The following is a 21,812-nucleotide window of genomic DNA, read 5'->3' on the forward strand; positions in this document are numbered from 1 at the left end:
CTGCAAAGGGAGATGGCTGCTTCATTGTTTGGGCTGCTTTACCAGCTACTGCTGAGCACAATTGTAGCCACTTGGGTCTTTGTTACTGGGAGCCATGCTTGTGCTAAGTTGCTAAAACAGCACAGGGCGGCCCTCAGCAACCTGGTGCTCTACACAGCTTTTTTGAAGCTGTGTTTGAACCACAGCTCCCATCAAGCCCATCCTTGCTGGCTGGGGCTGATGGAAGTTGTAGTCCAAAACATCCGGAGGCTACTAGGTTAATGAAGATGAGCACAGAGGCTCATCAAACAGGAACATTTATCTCCCAGAGTATGTGAAGCTGTAGTTAATGCCAGCTTAGAATCATAGAGTTGGAATAGACCACAAGGGCCATCGAGTCCAACCCCCTGCCAAGCAGGAAACACCATCAGAGCACTCCTGACATATGGTTGTCAAGCCTCTGCTTAAAGACCTCCAAAGAAGGAGACTCCACCACACTCCTTGGCAGCAAATTCCACTGTCGAACAGCTCTTACTGTCAGGAAGTTCTTCCTAATGTTTAGGTGGAATCTTCTTTCTTGTAGTTTGGATCCATTGCTCCGTGTCCGCTTCTCTGGAGCAGCAGAAAACAACCTTTCTCCCTCCTCTATGTGACATCCTTTTATATATTTGAACATGGCTATCATATCACCCCTTAACCTCCTCTTCTCCAGGCTAAACATGCCCAGCTCCCTTAGCCGTTCCTCATAAGGCATCGTTTCCAGGCCTTTGACCATTTTGGTTGCCCTCCTCTGGACACGTTCCAGTTTGTCAGTGTCCTTCTTGAACTGTGGTGCCCAGCTTTACTGCTTTGAGAACTGTTACTCCCACAGAGTGTTTGAACTGGCCATGGTCTGTTCAAGGATTTATTCTTAATCATTCTATCTTTTATTTGAACAGCAGATGGCAGGCAAGCCCCATTGCTAACCCGACTTTTTTGTTGCCTTGGTAGATTGCGCAGGAACACACATCCTCAGTGAGATCTCAGAAGTGCACACCTGTGGGCTTGTTCACACATTACATTCATGAGAGATAGGGGTGGGAGGGGGAATTCAGTTCAGTTCACTTTTAACATGAACCTACTGAATTCGCACTTCCCCAAACCGATCTGTGAAACGAAAGACAGCTATCCTTTGAAATTCTCACTTGCTCTGAATTTTGTGCTGTATTTCCCCAACCACATAATGTCTATGCAAATGTATATATTAGGAGAAAGTGTGCATTTAAAAATTCATATATTAGTGAAAATAGCACACATTACATTAGAGGAAATTGATTGTAATAATATTTAGGGTTGGATAAACAACTTACAAAATAAATGTGCATGTTTTTGAGGAGAAATCTGCACTAAAATGCTGATGAAGTCTCTTGAGGTCTAGCAAACTGACATGGAAATGTAGAAAACCCAACGTAAACATTTGCCTATCTTCAGACGAATGTGATTTCTCTATAGTGTTCACGTTTGGTGTCGGTTCCATGGCTACATAAAATAAAAAAGCTACTGCCCAGCCCAGTGTGGTTTCTTGTAATTCCACAGCATTCAATTTCCGCTGAAGGTCTAGTAAGTTCTCTTCCACACACCAAGCAAATGGAGCATTTTTGGCCAATGACTCAGTGGCTCTGGGACAGTGGACAGGTGGGGCATAAGTTTCCCACAGTGCCCTTGCAAGAGTCTACAAGAAGTTGTATTATCCCATGGGAGCTCAAATGGCGTGGGAAAGGCCAAGTGCTTAAAAGCTTCACCCACAAGTAGATTGGGCACTTTTTGCCCGGTGAGCTATCGCACCTGCCCACCTGTGATGTTAGTGGCCTCACTGAGCTCCTTGGGTCAGTGATTAACAGGAGCAGAAAGGGATTTTTCTCTCAACGTCAGTTGGCTCTTAATGAGTGCTTCATCATGTTAAGCATTCTCATTATTCTGTAATAACTCTGTGTGGTTATGGTATTGGGTAGGATCATAATAGTAAAGGGGGGGGGGATAAGGGGCCTGGAAAGATAGGTTCAAAGTATGCTCCTAGCTGAGGTGGAGTCCTGCCAGGCCAGAATGTCTCCCCTGATTGCCCAGTGGGATCCTGGATGCTGGCCTGTCCTGTATGGTAGCCAGGGTCTAACACGAGTCAACTTCCATGGAAGGCAGGACTGGGCTGTGCAATCCCAACCATTGAACAGAATGCCATTCCAACAGCAAGTGCTGATGGGAATCAATAATTGATCCTTTAAATATTCCCCATTCCTCACTGACTCTCTGTTTCATGTTGTTTCTTACTCTTCCTGATAACTTTTATATTTAAAGAATACTTTAAAAATCATTATAAGAATGAAATTCTCTTAGCAGAACTAGACTGATTCTTGCAAAACAAAAACTGTAAATAATATTATGTTAGGATATATGAAGATAACTGAATGTAATATGAGGCTGAAAATTGAGAGCCAGTGTGGTGTAGTGGTTAATAGCGGTAGACTCGTAATCTGGGGAACCGGGTTCGCGTCTCCGCTCCTCCACCTGCAGCTGCTGGGTGACCTTGGGCCAGTCACACTTCTCTGAAGTCTCTCAGCCCCACTCACCTCACAGAGTGTTTGTTGTGGGGGAGGAAGGGAAAGGAGATTGTTAGCCGCTTTGAGACTCCGGAAGGGGAGTGAAAGGCGGGATATCAAATCCAAACTCTTCTTCTTCTTCTGTGCATTATAAAGGAAAGAATAGACACAGTAAATTAAAATTTTTGAAGGCTTTTAAAAGTTTATTTATAGAAATCTTTTTTCTCCCCCCCCCCCTTTTCCCCTTCTTTTTATGAAATTTTATTTGTATGAACATAAAGGACAATTTGTTATTATATTCGTACAGAAGAATTGTATAAAATTATGTCCCGGGTCTCACCACTGAGGGGGTGACAAAATGCCGGGCGGCACTCGCCACAGGGCCTGCAGTGCGCCCGAGCCACATGTCCCTCCTGGGAGAGACGTGGTGGCTGGGGCGCGCGCAGGCTCTGCGCTGCCCAAACGGTCCATCTGCTGCCTCCCCCCAGCTGTAGGGCAGCTGAGTGGGAGGAGGTAGGCAGAGTCTGGAGGCCCCCCCGGGCACCCTGCCCCTGTGGTCATCTCACCCCACCCTCACCCTGCCCCTATGGGTAGCTCGTCCCACCCCTGGGCGCACCGCACCAGGCCCCCGAGCTGCTTCCTTTGCCGCTGGATATTGGTAGCGACTGTTCCTTGTCTTCATAGTACCATAAATGGCATGCTCACCAGCTCTGGTCTAGAAAGGACAAGGTGAACAAGCAGGTGGGGGGAATTGTGAGGAGGTACAGGGAGCTCTTGCCAGTACGCCCACTTCCTGGAACATGGGTCTTAGCAAGTGCCCAACCATGTTGATGTTGACACCAACTTGGGAAGATCTAATTGGTTGAACATTACCATTTCACTTGGCTTACGGCAGGCTTCCTCAACCTCGGCCCTCCAGATGTTTTGAGATTACAATTCCCATCATCCCTGACCACTGGTCCTGCTAGCTAGGGATCATGGGGGTTGTAGGCCAAAAACATCTGGAGGGCCGAGGTTGAGGAAGCCTGGCTTAGGGGCTACCATGAACCTGAAAGTGGTAATGAGATGCTTCTACATGCACTTATTTGCCACTATCAAAATGACTTTAATTGACCCTAGGCTATTGAAAAACAATTAGACTAGCCAGAGAAGAAATGGCCTCTTAATGCTTTTTATTTCAGATAAGTTGAAAGCAGCGCAGGATTCGAGCAGTCTAGTAGTTTCACGCTCCCTTGGATTTTTCCCTTTCTTGAATTTCCCCTTTCAGACTGACAGTGAGGACAGGTAAGACATTGGGGAGATCTATGTGTGCACCATGTGTGCACCATTTCCTGGTCTGAATTCCTTGTGAATTTGTGTGAGCATGAGATGGGAGAAAGGAGGTTATGCTTCTTTTAAAGTTATGATGTCTAAGCCTTCTTTGCACTTTACATCTAATGCTGGATCTGCCTGGCTGAAGTTTGTCACTATTTATGGTGGGCATTTTGAAATTTGGGGATTCTGTGCCGCATTATGAGCTGCGCCCAGATCAATCTGAATTCTGGTTTGAAGTGGGGTTCTCACCCAACTGCCATTGGTTACATCTCTCTGCCAGGTCTACCTCTTTCTGAAGCAAAGGTCAGGCTCACTAATGATAGGCTGACCCCCCACCCCACCCCATGGGGATATTTTCTTACTGTTTTTTAGGGGGAGAATTCTCCCAAAAATTCCAGAAGGGATTTGGCACATCCTGTAGGTGTGAGGAACCTTTGATATTTCAAATGCTGCTGAACTTCAACCTCCACCCCTGGTGGCCATTGCCCATTCTTTCTTGGGTTAATGGGAGCTGTAGTTCAGTATTCCCAAACACCTGTCTTACTAGGTCCCAGTTAAGTTCCTGTGGGAAGAACCTTGTGTCCCTTTCCACAAACAACAGTTCCTCAAATGCCTTGGATAGGACACAATGGACTATAGCAGGATATCTATCCAAAGGCATTTCCAGAAGTGAAAACAGTGGAGAGCTACTGGGAGAAACTTTATCACTATGATGTAGATGTTACTTTTTAAAATAGTTATTATAAAGCCATATAAAGAAGAAGAAAAACCCTTGGCCACCTCAAAAGGTAAGTAAAGCAAGTAGCAACCCACAAAAAATTGGAGACTATTCTTCCCTACCTTCATGACCGAGTGGTTGCTTTCATTTATACCGCAAGGAGATCAATGTTAGCCCCTTCATTTAATCCTCACAGCTGTAAAGTAGGTTGGGCTGAGAGGCAGTCACTGGCCTAAGGTCCCCCAGTGAGTTTAATGACTGAGTGGGGCTTTGAATCCTGGTTTCCCAGCTTCTAGTCCAACACTCTAACCACTACACTACACTGTCCCCCAGATTTCACAGGAGGGTTTCGTTTCCCCCAGTGAATGGTAAAAAAGACATTTTCACTTATTGATTTAGACACCGTTTTAGTATCTTCCTTTAATGAGTTAAGTAAGTGGTAAAATATTGGGAGGGGAGCACCTTAAATGCCCCCTCCTATATGTATGTGTGTACACAGACAGACATGCACAAGGGCATCCTACCAATTTGTTCAGGAGGAGAGGAATTTGTCATTAAGTTTACAATACAGTCTCTCCCCGCCCCCTGTGTCCGCAGCATAATTTGAAGAAGGTGGGGAGAGAGAGACTCTCTCAACCTGCTGAAATATCATTATTAAAATGTGCATGAAAAGTCAATTATGCCAGAGGGAGGTATTTAAGAGAAGCGAGTTTCCTTACTGTGGGATTACACCTTGGGGATTACAGAGATTGCTGAAATCTTTGCAGCTGTTTAACTTAAAAGAGGAGAGGATTTTCACTGTCAGATGTTCTCTATAGCCCTCGCAAGAGGAGGGCAAGGACTGAAGGAAAGCCATTGTTCCCGTGGCCCTTGAAACTAACTCCTGCCATCAAACAGCAGAGGAGGAGATTACCGCAGCAAAGGTTTGCCCCGTACAGGGCCAGATTAAGACCTTTAGAGGCCCTAAACACCAAAAAGATCACAGTTCTCCCCTGCCCCCACCGGTATGCAACTCAAAATACAAACATTACTAAAGAGGAGACTGAGAGGTGATATGATAGCCATCTTCAAATATCTAAAGGGCTATCACATGGAGCAAGCTTGTTTTCTGCTGCTCCAGTGGGTAGGATCCGAACCAATGGCTTCAAGTTACAAGAAAGGAGATTCACCAGGAACAACTTTCTGACAGAGCTGTTCAACAGTGGAATGGACTCCCATGGAAGGTGGTGGATTCTCCTTCACAGAAGGTTTTTGTTTTATTTTTTCCAAAAAAAAATATTCATTTTATAACACAATTGAACAACATAAACAGAAAACCAAACAATACAAACAAATTCTTGACTTATCCTTATTTTTTCTAAACATTGTTAGGTGAGCTTCCCCAAGTCACCCCCTATCTGATTCTCATTTTAGCTCATCTTTAGCAGTTTACATATATCTTAATTTTTAACCATTTTTTATCACACTTACTTTTACCTTAAAAATCTTCACATTTTATCCCTTACAAATAATATTTTAAAATACACTATATTCTACTTCTAATCCTACCCTAGACAGCATCTTAAAAAGCAGAGACATCACCTTTCCAACAAAGGTCCGTATAGTTAAAACTATGGTTTTCCCAGTAGTGATGTATGGAAGTGAGAGCTGGAGCCATAAAGAAGGCTGATCGCCGAAAAATTGATGCTTTTGAATTATGGTGCTGGAGGAGACTCTTGAGAGTCCCATGGATCAAACCTATCCATTCTTAAGGAAATCAGCCCTGAGTGCTCACTGGAAGGACAGATCGTGAAGCTGAGGCTCCAATACTCTGGCCACCTCATGAGAAGAGAAGACTCCCTGGAAAAGACCCTGATGTTGTGAAAGATTGAGGGCACAAGGAGAAGGGGATGACAGAGGACGAGATGGTTGGACAGTGTTCTTGAAGTTACCAGCATGAGTTGACCAAACTGCAGGAGGCAGTGGAAGACAGAAGTGCCTGGCGTGCTCTGGTCCATGGGGTCACGAAGAGTCGGACACAACTAAAAACTAAACAACAACAACAACAAAACCCAACAGCCTATATCCACTTCCAAAGCTATTCTAAGATTTAAATATTAATATGGTTTTTTTTCAAATATTGTTTAAACTTCTTCCAGTCTTCTTCCACTGTCTCTTCTCTCTGGTCTCAGAGTCTCCCAGTCAGTTCGGCAAGTTCCATATAGTCCATCATCTTCATCAGCCATTCTTCGATAGTTGGTAAATCTTGTTTCTTTCAATTCTTTGCTAAACAGAGGTTGGAAGACCATGTGTCAGGGATTCTTTAGCTAGATGACCATTTGGGTGCATTCCAATGATTCTATAAAGTGCTCCACTCAGCTGGTTATGTTTCATCCCAGCTCTGATCTCAGTTATCTTAAGAAGAAAAACAACAAACCACAAATTGCACAATGTATACTATATGCATGAAAGAAAATCAAATCAAGTACAGAAAAAATATATCAACAATAAAACATAGACTGATTGCAACACGTAACAAGATCTGATTTCCTTGCATTATTTCGATCTGTGTCAGTAGGCTGCTATAGAAATAAGCAATTTTAAAAGAACAGGAAAATGGGGGGTTAGTAGTGGAGGGCAAGGAAGTCTAAGTAAGTTCTGATTTCCCCCACAATCCAGAGAATCTCCATAGTTTCAGTTTTTGAAAAACATCAAGTTGGTAGTCCTCGTGATCATAGGCAGAGACGCTTGGAAATATATGGACAGCATTGCAATTAACATCAAAAGATCAGCACTAAGCAACCATATTTTATGCATCATATATTACAGAACATGCCAATATTCATTTACTATATTTAGGGTAAAGTTATGTGGGCTGTTTAGCTGGCTGTAAGCCTTATTTAAGGTGGCAAGCTGTGTATATGGTCCCCCACATTTTATCTTTACAATAACCTTGTGAAGTAGGATCAGTTGAGAGATGGTGAGCAGTTGAAGGTCCCTCAGTGAGCTTTGTGGCTCAAATGGAGTCCTTTCAGTCCAAGTTCACCACTGTAGCCTGTACACTGCAATGCCTCTCAATCGCTTTAGAAGGTAATTCGCTGGATTTTTTATTTTATTTTGCAGAATGAGTCTGGTGTTTTCTCCCCACCAGCACCATTGCAATGCCCTTGGTAGCTTTACTCATTAATTAAGATAGTGTTTGTTGACTGACTTGCCTTCTTTATATGTGCACCTATCCCTCTCACCATGGTTCAGGCATGCAACTTGCTCTTTTAAAATATTTGAAAACAGCACTTGCAAGTTTATCTGAGGAAAAAGAGGCTTGTGGTATCATATATCCCATAGCCAGAGTTCTGTACAGTGAGTGCCTGTCCCAAACATAGGGAACTGGTTTCCTTAGTACTAGAGTTCAATAAATATTTATATATAGCTAGCTATTTCGTTTTGGACAGAATGCAGTGGGTGCATTTGCACACTGGCACTGTTCATTCAGAGGATGTGGTCACATCTAGACCATACATTGAAAGCATGTGGCTTCTTCCAAAGAATTTTTGTGGGCTGCTATCAGCAGAGATTCCACTAGTGGTACTTCCACCTGTGGATCTGGAGTGAAGAAGCCAGTGTGCCATACTGGAGGAGTGGTGCAAGCATCACTCCATGGGTGGAAGCTGTCAGAGGTGACTAGGGCTAGGAAGAGGGACGCACCCGCCCTATCCAAACCCTGATTCCAGCTCAGTGCAAAATGGATTTAGATTACAGCCTAAATCTAGGATTGACTAGTGATGAAGAGCATTTCCTTTCCCTATTACTACTAAAAATTGCAGCAGTATTAATTGCAGTAGTATTAATTGCAGTAGTCCAGTATTAGTATTTGCAGTACTGCTGTTGTGCCTGCTCTTTTGCTCATACAGTACCCAGAGTGCTGTAGTTTTACAGCACAAAAATACACAAGAAGATTTGAACATTAAACTAATCAATGAAAAGCACAGCACCAGTTTAAAAGCAGCAGTGGAAAGATGGACTAAAACAGCACCAAAAGTATATATCAAACCCTCCCGGCATGGGGGGGGGGGAGTTTAAACCTCTGTCTAAAAGAATTCAAAGAAGGAACCTAATAAGATGTTCCAGAAGCACTGCAGCAGCACTGAAATTAAGGGACAGGTATCATTTAATCTGGCTCATTTTTGGACACTGGATAACATCCAGCTTTACATAATGTGCTTATATGCACTGAAAATCAAGATTTTGTAGATGGTGGACTAGGACAACAATTCCTGCCTGAAACCCTGGGAAGCCTCTGCCACTTCATGTTGACAGGAGTGAGTAAAAAGCAGCTTCCTATGTTATTGTAGAGGGCGCGGGTGGCACTGTGGTGTAAACTACTGAGCCTCTGGGCTTGCCGATCGGAAGGTCAGCGGTTCGAATCCCTGCGATGGGGTGAATTCCCATTGTTCAGTTCCAGCTCCTGCCAACCTAGCAGTTCAAAAGCAGATCAAAGTGCAAGTAGATAAATAGGTACCGCTCCGGTGGGAAGGTAAATGGCGTTTCCGTGCGCTGCTCTGGTTTCCAGAAGTGGCTTAGTCATGCTGACCACATGACCCAGAAAAACTGTCTGCGGACAAACATCAGCTCCCTCGGCCTGTAAAGTGAGATGAGCGCCACAACCCCAGAGTCGTTCGTGACTGGACTTAACTGTCAGGGGTCCTTTACCTTTTTATGTTATTGTGTAAAGACGAAATCAGTTAGAGCTGGTGTGGTGAACATTTGGCTCCCGAGAGGTTGTTGAACTACAACTCCCATAAAGGTCCCTCCAGGTCAAAACTGTATGTCCTCAGATTTCCCCCCAAATTGTTTGGCCTTTCATTTTGCTTCAGGGTTTCAGCTGAAATGTCACTATTATTATGATTATGATTATGATTTAGTTTGCTAAATTCCTGGAGCAAAACTCAATGACCCAGTAGCTATGCAAAGGTATTTGTTTACTATTTAATATTTGTGAAACCTGCTCATAAAACAAGGCGTTGTCCAAAATCAATCAAAATAATACAACAGAAAACCCATTACTCTAAGCGATGTAACCTCACTTAAAACTGAAATACGGAAAGACTGATGCAATAAAACAACTTGAATCACAGCAGCTAAAAGACAACCAGGAAATATAGGAGCTGAATCTACATGCCATACCAGAAGAACTGAAATAATGAGATTCTAAAATGCCTGGGGAAAACAAGGAAGTCTTAGCATGGCGCTGAAAGGACAACAGTGTGGATCCCTAGTGAACTTCACTGGAGAGATAATTCCATGGCTTGGTTGGGCACCGAACAGGAACCCTCTTTCATAGCTAGTCTCTGAATTTCAGAATCGGGGGCTCTGAGAAAAAAGACATCAGCAGATAACCACAAGGAACAGAGAGGATGGGGAGCCTTTTCAGCCCCAAGGCCCTGTTCCACAGAGGACAACATATCAGGGATTGCTGGGGATCAGAGTCATACAAGTGCAAAAGATGTTACTCTTATTTTTATCCGGAAGGTAGACACTTTTGTCTACCTGGGCTCCACCATATCCAGCAAGCTTTTCATCGACACTGAGCTGGACAAACACATCGGCAAGACAGTTACAGCAATGGCTGGCCTCTCCAAAAGGGTACGGGAGGATGTGATGCTAATGACCAATACCAAGATGAAGGTCTACCAGGCTTGCATGTTGAGCAAGCTGCTTTATGGGAAGTGAGTCATGGGCAACTTACAGACTCCAGGAGTGACACCTCAATGCCTTCCATATGCCACCAGGAAGATTTTGGGCATCACATGGCAGGACAAAGTCTCAAGCAAATATGTGCTCTCCCAAGCCACATTCCCAGCATGTTCACACTTCTGTCTCAGCAATGTCTATGCTGGCTTGGTCATGTACACAGAATGGAAGATGGCAAGATCCCCAAGGACATGCTCAATGGGAAGCAGGTTTCAGGCTCTAGGACTGTTGGCAGACCAACTCTGTGTTACGAAGATGTCTGCAAATGTGACATGAAGGCTGACATTAACCCAGCCATATTGACATTAACCCTTGCAGACGATTGCAATGCTTGCAGACAGACAGGTCTTCTATCCACAGCAGTGAACAGAGGAAGGAGGAACACAGGGAGGGATGCAGAGCATCTGCCCCAGCACAACTGGACACCTTCATCTGTCCCCAGCTGCAACAAAACAGGTTTCTGCCATATCTGTCTCTACAGACACAGCAGGCGCTGTGACTTTACCTCCGAAGGCGAACTCTTCCGTTGTCTCCCAAGATAGATGGATGAAAACAACAACATACAAAAATCAAGTGTTTCTGACATGCACACATGGCTCTAGCCTTCATCTAGGCAAGCAACAGGCATGATCCCGGTTCAAGAACACATTCCTGCCATGCAGAAGCACTTGAGGAAGGTGCTGACCAAGAGCTGTGAGGAGTGTTGCCTGAGAAGGAACCATGTCTTGTTGCACGTCCAGAGAGCCCAATAGTTGGGACTAGAGGGATGCATTTGGCCCCACAGGCCTGAGGTCCCCCACTCGTTAGGTACAGGTGTGTGCATACAGGAGAAGCCTTTCTCTCTTAGGTCAGTGTCATCAATCTTAAAAGTTATAATTTCAATCTGATTGTGATCCCGTAGTAATCATCAAAGGCTACACCTCTCTTCCATTAAATCCAGATATGGTCAACTTCCAGCTTCTCCTTTTTGAAACCTCCCTTAGACTGCAATTCTATACTCAATTACTTCCCTAGGTGTAATGCCTTCACCCACTGGAATGTTAGTGAGAAACTGCGTGTTACTGCATTTGACGGTATTCCAAAAGAGTTAGGGAGAGTTAGGGAGTCTACTGGACAGAGTCAGTTGGGAAATAAGAATGTAAATAGAATGAGAGAAATCTTTGTTCAAGGGTAGCCAGCCAAGCACATGCAAGATGTTCTTGGAGTTCAGTGCCCATCAGCCCAGCCAACATGGTCAATGGTCCAAGATGATGGGAGTTGATGTCAAACACCTGAGTTGTTTCGTATCTCATGATTTATAGTTTGTTTCCATTAACATCTTGTGAGAATCATTGTTGCTTACTAACAACATCTCGTTGAGATCTTCAGCAATTATAACGATTATTATTTTTTGCTTGTTTCTGCACAATTTTCTCTTCTTCTCCTATAAGTTGGAAGAGAAACTTCTACCATTAACTCTGCCTGTGCTGTCATAAGCTCGGCTGTTGGGCTGGGGAACCTGTGAGCCACCTGGTTCTTTTGGATTCTGACTCCCATTAGCCTCAACCAGCATGACCAATGATCAGGGATAATGGGAGTTGTAGTTCCGCAACAACTGCACATTCTCAGGTTCCTCCATCCCTGCTCTACTGACCTCACTAGGAATTGATTCAGAGTTAATTTATATAGAATTGCCCTGCACATGAGATTACATTTTGGACATGCTATTGGGAGATGTTTCAGCACTGAAGCCAGAGTGTCTCTTTCCCACTCCAACCCATAACATGTAATAAAAAACAACGCCTTTGTGTAAGTGTTTCTCTACACCACCCTCCGCCATCACCTCCATTCGTTGGCTGCTACTTGGAAAAAGGAGCGGAAATAGTAATAGGGTGATTTCATTTCCCATACCACACTTTCTACAGGACTATACTCAAGGCGGTTTACAGCCCATAGAAGTGCCTAAACATACAACAAAAATCACATTGTCATTCTATAACAATTTTTAAAACACCCTAAAGAATTAATAAAATTCAGGAATTCATTTATATACAGGTAATATCTAGAAAATATCAGAAAGCAATAAAACAAAAACAACCCAAAGGATTACCACCAATTAATAATTACAAATCCTTTCCGAAAATACAATGGACAAAATCATGTCATGTCATGTGACATCCCCCCCACCAGTGCCTACCAAACTACCTCTAATTATCCCCTACCACAAGCATTCATTAAATGCTAATATGTTTTTGATCTCTGAACCATTAAACACTTTCTCTTTGTTCCAGGGATAATTATAATGTTGTGGGATAATCTTTTAATGGCTTTCAGGAAACTTAACCCTGGGATGAATTCTTCCACTCAAATTCCACAGGTGGCATTTAACTAAGCCTTATTCAGAGTATACCCACCAGCACGACAAAGTTGGGCCCATTAATTTCAACAGGTCTACGTTGAGTAAAACCTAGTTGACTATTACCCCTTGTGTATCTTCAAGCTGTTTCTTGCACTGCTTGGACAAAATCTTATTTGGTTATAGGAAGTTTTTCTTCTAGGAAAAAGGTGCCAGTACTTGCCATGAAGTTGTTCCAGTAAGTGCCACACTTTTAACTACTGTCCCCCCCCGGGGGGGCACCTTTTCCCCCCAGAAGAAAAACCCTGTTTGGTTACTCTCCTTTTGGTGAAGCCATCAAGTCTCAAATTTCATTTTGGTTACATTTACAATCTGGGCAGAGGAGGGGTCATTTGCTAATTAAGATCAGCTTTTGCCAACCTGGTGCCCTACAGATGTCTTGGATTGTGACCATGCTAGTAAGGCTGATGAGAGCCATATCCCAAAACATCTAGAAGCCACCAGATTGGGGGAGGCTGCATAAGATAGTAATCATACAAAGCTGGCTACAGCAGCACACACTGATTTCTATCTTGAGTTTTTAAAAACCCAAAATCTTTTAACCAAACCAAACTGTTTTGTTTTTAAATGGGGGGGGGGGAACCACACCTAGGTTAGAAAAAGTGCACTTGTGTTCCATCTTAATTGAAACTTATCTAACACCTGGATAATTGCTCATAAATACCTGTTGAGTTGCCAAGGTACAGTTATAGCATGTCAGTCTTTAATAAATTTCCAGGACCTCAGATCTCACCCTTTGATGATACCCATGAAATCCTGGTCCAAAGGCAAGGCAGGGGGTGTCGGTGGAAGGGTGGGGGGAGAGAGAGAAAAAGTAATAATATTAAGCACTCCTGCATTCACTTAATCTGGGAGAATGCATTGCACTCTTTATGAATGTGTAGGAGAGGCTGTGCAGGAGTCTGCAGAAAGGTCACTGATATTTTTGGAGCGATAAATCACGAAAGGGGGGGAAAAGATTTGCATTTTGGCTGTATAACATTCAGGGACGGATTAGAGAGAGAGAAGGGAGAATTCTTTGAAGTAATATTTCTCCGCTGACTTGTTTTATTAGCTCCCTTTTAACATGTTACATTATTGCTTATAGAATTTCATTTACTTGGATTGGCAGCTTGATAAATATGTCTATTGGCGATGATTTGGATTGCTCTGGGCATTAATATTATTAAAACCTGTCACAAGGAAATGTCTGAAAGATGACTTACTGTAAAGATTACAGCACAAAATAAATCACACAGTGGTATTTGTTACCGTTTATGGCCTCTTGGAGCCGAGTCAATCCCTTTTTATGTTGCATTATTTTTCAAGTTTTTATAGCTTTACATTATATATCGCTGTCAGAAATGAACAGATGGGGTGTCAAACATGAGCTTTCTGAATAATTCCCACCCTCGGGTTATTTGTGTGAAGGACAAGTGTAAAACTCTGTTCTCCAGGAAAGGGAGACAGGCAGGGGTGGGTGAATGTGTTGTTACATTAAAGAAAGCTTCCCCTCCGCCTCCCCCCCCCCCCCGTCAGCTGGGACAGGGTGGTTTTAACTTCTGACCTCACCTGGCTTTTCCTCCACAGCAGAGCTTCTTGGGAAATCCAAGCTGCTTGCTTTTTTTTTTTTTTTTTTTGCTGGAGGAAAATCTTCGTTGCAAGCAAAACAGGCCAGAAGGCAACACCTGGCACATCAGAAACTGGGGTTTGCCACTTCCCCACCCCTCTTTCTTTCTGGGACGGAATCTGTCTGCCAAATCATGACTGCCATTTGTAGTGCAGCCGATATGATCAAATGTGCCATTGGCTCTTTTCTCTGATGCATGTAGGAAGGGCGCTAATGGTGCCCCTTCTTCCATAATTTGTTTTGGGTAAGGAGAAGGGTAGCACAAGCCTCAGGCTCCTTCAGCCATACAGTAGACTCAGCCTTAGCTCAGTTAGCTGTGCTTTTTTGCTTAGCCTTTTTCCATTGCTGTTGTTTGCCTTGCCTTGCTTTGCTTCAGTCAGAAAGAGCCGCAGGACTCCTTCCTCTTAACCTCTGCTTCTTCTGCCATTTATATGTCTCTCTGCAGCCGCTAGGAATGGGCAAAATCTGTCAATTTTGGTTTCTCTCAGGTTCTTGTCCCCCTCCTCCCAATCTTAAATTCAGTCATCCACATTTCAACATCAGTTTGGATTTATTTTTTTAAGTCCCCATGTTTATCAACATTTCTCCTAATTGGCACATGGTTTTATGTGCACTTTTGCCTAATAAACACATTTTTACAAAACAATCTTATAATGCATTTTAATGTTTAATGCATTTATAATGCCTTTTTAATGTTATCCTGGATGATACCTGCACACTTCACCCTGGTAAATGCATTTTTGTACACATTATATGGCTAGCGTACGGCACTGCAAAATTCAGAGAAGTGCTGGTTTCAAAGGATGGTTGTGTCCAACTAAGTTCTGCTTAGAGCAGACACACTGGAATTAATGGACCTTAAATAATCATGTCCCTTAACTTTGCTGAGTGTACCCTGAATAAGACTAGCATTTGATACAAACCCAAAGCCTGGTCAAATTATGTTGCAAGTTGCACTGATGGCCTCTGGATTATACCATGGATTTGGCAAACGTGGTTTAACACCCCTCTGCCCCGTCCCCCCACATTAAGACCACAGAATCCATTGCATGTTGATTCCGACAATTGTATGGATTTCCATGACTTTCAGCCTGTAGGGTTATATATGTACATGGGAACACCTTGTATTTCTATGTCCTGCCTTAGCATACAATGAGAAGCTTAGAAAACAAAGCAATGGGGTGGAAAAAGGAATGTGATGTGATGTAGGGCATGCAAGAGCCTCACATGTAACTTCAAAGCCCATATATAGCAATATAGGGGATCTCAACAGCTAAATATCTAGGTAGGATCTCTCCAACAAGTAATCACGTGCTGTGGATAAACTGGTTATATGAACCCACCCTGCCTACTCCAAGTGCATAAAGATGAGTTGGCTAATTGGTTTTGCCCTGTGAACTTGTGCAAACTCGTCTATTTATAATCTGGCCAGCTCCTTATTCTGTGCTAAGAACATGGAGAATTGCTCAACCTCCTGGCAGTGCACACTTTATATTTTAATTACCCACACTAATTTCTAACATTTACACATATACCATAAATCACATCATAATGATCCTTATTTAATTGCTGGACTGGGAACTCTAGTTAAACAGGTATGAAGGGGATTAATAAGGAGATCCAGGCTCCAAGGATTGCAGCTGGCTGCATTCACAATTTAGATTGGGAGAGCAAAACATAAAGCCTTTAGGTAGGACCAAATCTTGAACCCTTATTTCAAGATTAGCAGTTTAGTCTGGACAATTGCACAACTCTCAATTTTATTCCTCCTTTAAAGCACAGAGTCTTATCCTCCCACATGTAGAAAGGGGCTTTAGCCTCCTTATTACATTAATAGTTCAATGAAAAGTGGTAAAAGGTAAAAGGCTGCTGTCACATTCAGGTGCTCACATATGTGACTGACATAGTTGGGCACCTTTCAATAGGGACTCTACCACAAGTGCCGGGAGCCCTATTCCTCCCTCCTTTGTCATTTGACCTCTCCAGGGGCAAAATCAGTAAGATAAATGAGTTTCCCTTGTTCCCCCCACCCTCTCTATTTATTTCTCAATCTCTGGGCTCAACCACACGTCTGCTTGTCCAGTGCCTGGGAAGCAAAGTGTGGACATGGATCTCTCTCTCTCCCTCTCGTTCTCTCTGAATTGGAGCCATCTGGACCCAGAGGAAGAGGCCAGTGAATAGGGAACTGCAACAAACTGAGGAGGGAGAGGACAGGGGGAGGGGGAGGTCCCACTGAGAACAGCTTCTCCAAGCTGCCCCCACCCAACCCCCCAACCCCTGTAATGAGCACTATCCACCACCCTGTTGACAAGCAAAATTTTAATTAAATTAACCTACTAACTAGCCGTGCAAATACATAGAGAAGCTGTCAGAAATGTCTCATAAATGACATGCTGTCAGTAGAGATGACTTGATGTCACCCTCTCTCCTTTCTGAAATAGGTAAATATCTAGGGTTTAGGGTTGCCATATTTCAAAAAGCAAAAACCAAGACAACCCCAGAAGTCATCAAGCTTTTTTAAGGAAACCGCCAAAGTTGCTTGAGCTTTTCTTTACAAACCCGCCAAAAAAACAACAACACAATTTGACTTCCCCTAAAATCCAGGACAAAGCTCCACCTTTTGGTAATTCCTCTTGGACCTCAATTCCGCCTTTGAAATCCTGGTAATGTCTGGGAAAATCTGGATGTATGGTAGCCCTATTAGTGTTGCCATACTTTAAAAAGTGAAAATCCAGACATTTCAGTGATTTTTTTTTGCCCGGACACTGTTTCCAACTGCTGTATTCCGGATATGTCCAGGAAATTCCAGATGTATGGCAGCCCTATAAATATCCACATTGCAACATTGCTGCTTCCCTCTTCATTGTCTGCCTTTTCTTCTTGTGCCCAGACTCCCCACCCACCCACCCACCCACCCACATTGTCCCTGGCTATCATTCCAATTACATACATAATACATACATAATTTTATTTGTATTCCACCTTCCCATAGTTAAAATCATGCTCAAAGCAGCTTACAGCATGAATAAAATACATAATTACGCTCATAACAAAAGTAATCATCAACGATAAATAAAACATAGAAAGTACACAACCAAATCAAACAATTTCCACATACATTATAGGATCTAATATAATTACAGAAATAATGTCAAAAACAGCAACAATCTTCCCTACACAAGAAACACCCCTAAACAATGCTTTGGCCCAAGAGTCTTTTCAGCAGCCTCAGCTTTTGTAGCTGGAGTCAGTCAAGGCCGGGTGGAGAAAGAGCAGCAAGGCAGGGAGCAGGTCTTGCAAGACTCACAGCCAGGATGGATTCAGGCCCATAGTGTTTATTGCACACCCTGCCACATCCCTTGCACCCCTCTCATCTCTTATTAGAGCAACAGTAATTTTCTACCAACTCCACCCTCTCTCTCTCTTTCTTTTCCTTCTTTTCAGTATTAATCCCAATTAGCTTGCATAATTTCTGTGCTACATCACAGTGTCACAGTCTTTGCCCCTATGAAAATAATACACAACCTGCACCTAGTTTTTGCAAATCAGGGATGGGGAGCCTATAGCCATCTAGATAGGAGCGGCTTCCCTGGTGGGTCAGAGAGGCAGCAAGAGCTTCCCATCTGTGGCATCGCTGCCACATAACAGGAGGGAGAGACACAAGGTAATGGAGGTTGGAGCCCTGTAGTGATTCTGGTAGGAGCATTAGATTGGTTCTGTAAGTGCACCCTTGCAGCCCCAAACTTGTTTTGCCTTACCTCTCCCAATATGTGGTAGCGACACTGCTGGCAAGAGAGCTTTGTTGTGGCTCCATGGCACTGGTGAGCTGCTCCTGCCTCCAGTTGTTGGGGCTGATGGGGTTGAAATTCTGCAACATCCAGAAGGAAGGAAGGTAGGCAACTCACCAATAAATGGTAGAGAATAGCCCCAAGACTACTGATATCAATCCCTTCCTTTGAACTCCCATCTCATCACGACCACTGTAAGAGGGAATGTCTTGGGTGTCTTTAGTGTGAAAGAGAAAGGAAGTCATGATAAGCTTAAGGGGCTGTTGCTGTAGCTCACCCAAGGCAGATAGAAGCATATGGTCTTCACTAGGATTCAGTCTTGCTACAAAGAGGCAGTGTTGATTTGGTGGTTATAATCACTGGTAGATTATTGCAGCTGGTTTTGTGATTGATTTTACCTGTCCACAGAGGCTTTTTGCTGATTAGGGGTTGGAATGCTCTAAATAATTATCCTTTTTCAATTACAAACAGCGCCTTTATATATGTGCTAATTTATTAAGTTTCGCACAGTGGGTAGCAAAACACTTTGCTGAGTTGTTCTAAATCAAGTGGCATTAATTTGTGGCAATGGTGAGAGGCGGCAGCAAAGGCAATGGATTAAAAAAAAACCACAAACAAACCCTAGCACTGAAGTGACAAGGGAAACTTCTTTAGCCTTAGGTAAAGAGAATTTCCACACATTCACTTCCCCTACATGCTGTTCTGAAAAGTAGTGATGAGGTGGGATTGAGAGCCCATATAACATATATGTTGGACAGAACTGGGATACCCATGTTCAAACTCCTGTTTTGTTGTGAAGTTTATTGAGTGATGATGGAACAGTTAGTCTTCCTCAGCCTAACCTGCCCTACAGTATCCTTGTACAGATAGAATAAGGAGAGATGATAATATTTGACCCTGACCTCCTGCAAGCAAAAGTATATGATAAATAACAGGGCATCAGAGAGCCACCAGATGCAAACAAGAAGTGGGCCTCTGTACCATTCATAGTTGTAGAAGAGAGGGTTTTGTGATGGTTTTTCACCCTACTGCTCCTCCCCAAAGTTCACCATCCTCTGTACAACATGCAGTAATGTTTATAGATCTCTGTTGTTCTATTATTTCTATTTATTTTATTATTTATTCAATTTGCCAGTCACTTTATCTTGCCCGCGGCAATCCAAAGCGAATAACAACCAAACAAACATACAAGAATCCCCACATATACACATTAAAACCAAGAGGAAAGAGAAATACATTAAAAACTTCTCACCTGCTTCTGAAAGGAAACAGATCATTAAAGACCAAAGGCCTGAAAGTTTTTGCTTGATGTCCTTGAGGTATTGTGGTCCTGTCCTGAGCTGGTCAAACCCAGCACTTTGAATTTGGCTCAGAAACTATTTGGCAGCCTGTGAAGTTGGGCCGCCATTGGCATTATATGCTCAAATCATCTTGCCCTGGTGAGCAAGCAGGCTGCTGAATTCTGCACCAGCTGAAGTTTCTGAACCATCTTCAGAGGCAGCCCCACATATAAGACAGTAGTATAACCTAGAGTTTATCAGTACATACACAACGAAAATTTGGCTATTCCTGTCCAGATAAGGGTGCAGCTGGGCTTGTCGGTGCTACTGCTCCTTGATGTTTCTGCCTTTTCACTTGCTCCTTCTGAGCAGTGTTAGGAGCAGGGATGAGGAATGAATTCAGTATTTTAATGTAAAGCTAATGTTTCACACAGTGAAACAGTATGTGAACTGAAACATAACCATCTTTTGAAATTCGCACTTCTCTGAATTTTGCAATGTGGTTCTCCAAGTAACTAATGTAAATAAAAATCCAGAGGAGGTGCCTAAAAATGGATCCATTCTTGAAAATAGCAAGCAGAAAGAGAGTAAATTAGTGGAAATGTCTGGAAAAAACTATCAGTTTGAAGAGAAATGCATGTTAAAATTCTGATGGGTTTTTTTTTAGGGGGATGGGAATCACAAACTGATGGGAAACTAAAAAAACCACTGATCTTAGGAGCAGAATAATGAGAAAATAAGAAAAACTGAAATCAACAGATTTGCCAATCCCTAGTCAAGAGTCAGGGAAATTGAGGAGTCTCCTGCACTAGCTTTGCCATAACTTTGTGGGCAACTGTGTGGATTTTATTCCAAGAAAGGAAGGAAGTGAATGGTCACGCCTTGCCCAAGGACCCCTTAAACCTGGAGCTGGCACTGCTTGGTAGAAGGCAGTTTCCTAGCTTCCTATTTTAAGAGCTAGATTTCAAAGACAATCTTAGGCTTTAACAAAACCAGGTCCAGGCTTGTGAAATTTCCTTGGAAGACCAGGCCATCAGTTATCCCCTTGTGCCCTGTATCCGTGTGTGTACTTCTGCTAAGCCTACCTTCTTCCTGCTTCGTTTTCCTGGAGATCCTCAGTGCAGATACTGGGGAATCACCAGAATGATTCACTGCTCTCCCAAGAAAAGTAGATTCCTGAAAATCTCACATCATTTGCTGAGAATATGGCAGAAGGGAACATTAGTTAAGACACAGAGAGATAGATGAGCATTCGCCCCCTCCCCGCCCCCCGCAATGATATCTGGAGAAGGCTGCCTTTTTGATGAAGTGCGTTTCAAGCAGTCTTGCCTTTTTATTTCCCTACCCAGGGCTCTGACAGGTGTTTCCTTCGGGGCATAGATGCTTCCTATAACATTCTGAGTGAAGGGAGATATCATCTGTGACAGCTTGTGTACATAGATCATGGTTTTATGATGATGGAAAAGTGTGCACTGATTGATTTGCTGAGCTGGGCTGAGTTAAAAGAGCTTGCAACAAGATATCTTCCCTCTTGCCAAAACACAATTTAATCACCACCTGACCGATCCATCATCCAGGCAGGAGGGAGGAGGTTTCAAATGCTGGGGAGGTGCCATATGACTAATGGACAGAAATGTCTATTCTGTAGACATGGAAGGACTGAGATACCCTGCTAACATATTCTCCCATATTACCCACTAGTATCTGATATTTGGGGAAGGGCTGTAGCTCAGTTGTAGAGTCTCTGCTCTACATGCAGACTGTTCACCTAGCCTCGCATTTCCTGTTCTGGTTGGCAGCAGCCCTCAAGTTTCTCAAGCTGAAAATGGGTTGGCCATCTGAGCATCCTGTCAGCTATGGGTACGATACAATCTATGACTGAGCTATGGACAAGGGCCATCATTCAGTTGTAGGGCACCTGCTTTGCGTGTAGAAATACCCCGTTTCAATCCTCCGCACCGCCAGGTAGGTCTAGGATGTCCCTTGCCTCAGACCCTGGAAACCTGCTGCCCATCAGTGTAAACAATGGCCTGACTCAACATAAGGCAGCTTTGTATGTGTTTCCCTTTAAAGAAGCTTATTTGAAATGACAAAGAACATGCCCCTCTACTGTGTTTTGCTTTTTGCTTTGTAAACTTGAACCCAGACACACATTCTAGCACCAGCTATTCATTAATGGCTGGAAGGGTATTTGGCAAAGAGCTGTCATTAATTTCTGGTGCCGTTAAGGGCTCAGCTTGTATAACTCTGAGCTGGCTTCACGATGAAAGGGCATTTGTAAACCCTGGAAATCATTTAAGGCAACAAGGCACTCTGTGTATCTGCATGCCCTCTTCTAGAAATGAAACATGCAGCCTCAGCCCTATGCATATTTATTTGGAACTGAGCTTCACAATGATAAATGAAATGATTACCTGAAATGTTTA

At 43.3% G+C, this 21,812-nt stretch overlaps 1 protein-coding gene across 1 annotated transcript in view; it reads left to right on the forward strand.

Annotated features, from left to right (window-relative positions):
• KCNU1 (potassium calcium-activated channel subfamily U member 1) overlaps positions 1-21,812 on the forward strand; it is a 91,238-nt gene that overhangs the window by 31,705 nt on the left and 37,721 nt on the right. The window contains exon 20 of the mRNA XM_077919799.1: positions 3,820-3,836. Coding sequence (XP_077775925.1) covers positions 3,820-3,836 — 17 coding nt within the window. The remainder of the gene's footprint in view (positions 1-3,819; positions 3,837-21,812) is intronic.

This window comes from Podarcis muralis, chromosome 15, assembly GCF_964188315.1.
Source record: "Podarcis muralis chromosome 15, rPodMur119.hap1.1, whole genome shotgun sequence".
Taxonomy (NCBI): Eukaryota; Metazoa; Chordata; class Lepidosauria; order Squamata; family Lacertidae; genus Podarcis; species Podarcis muralis.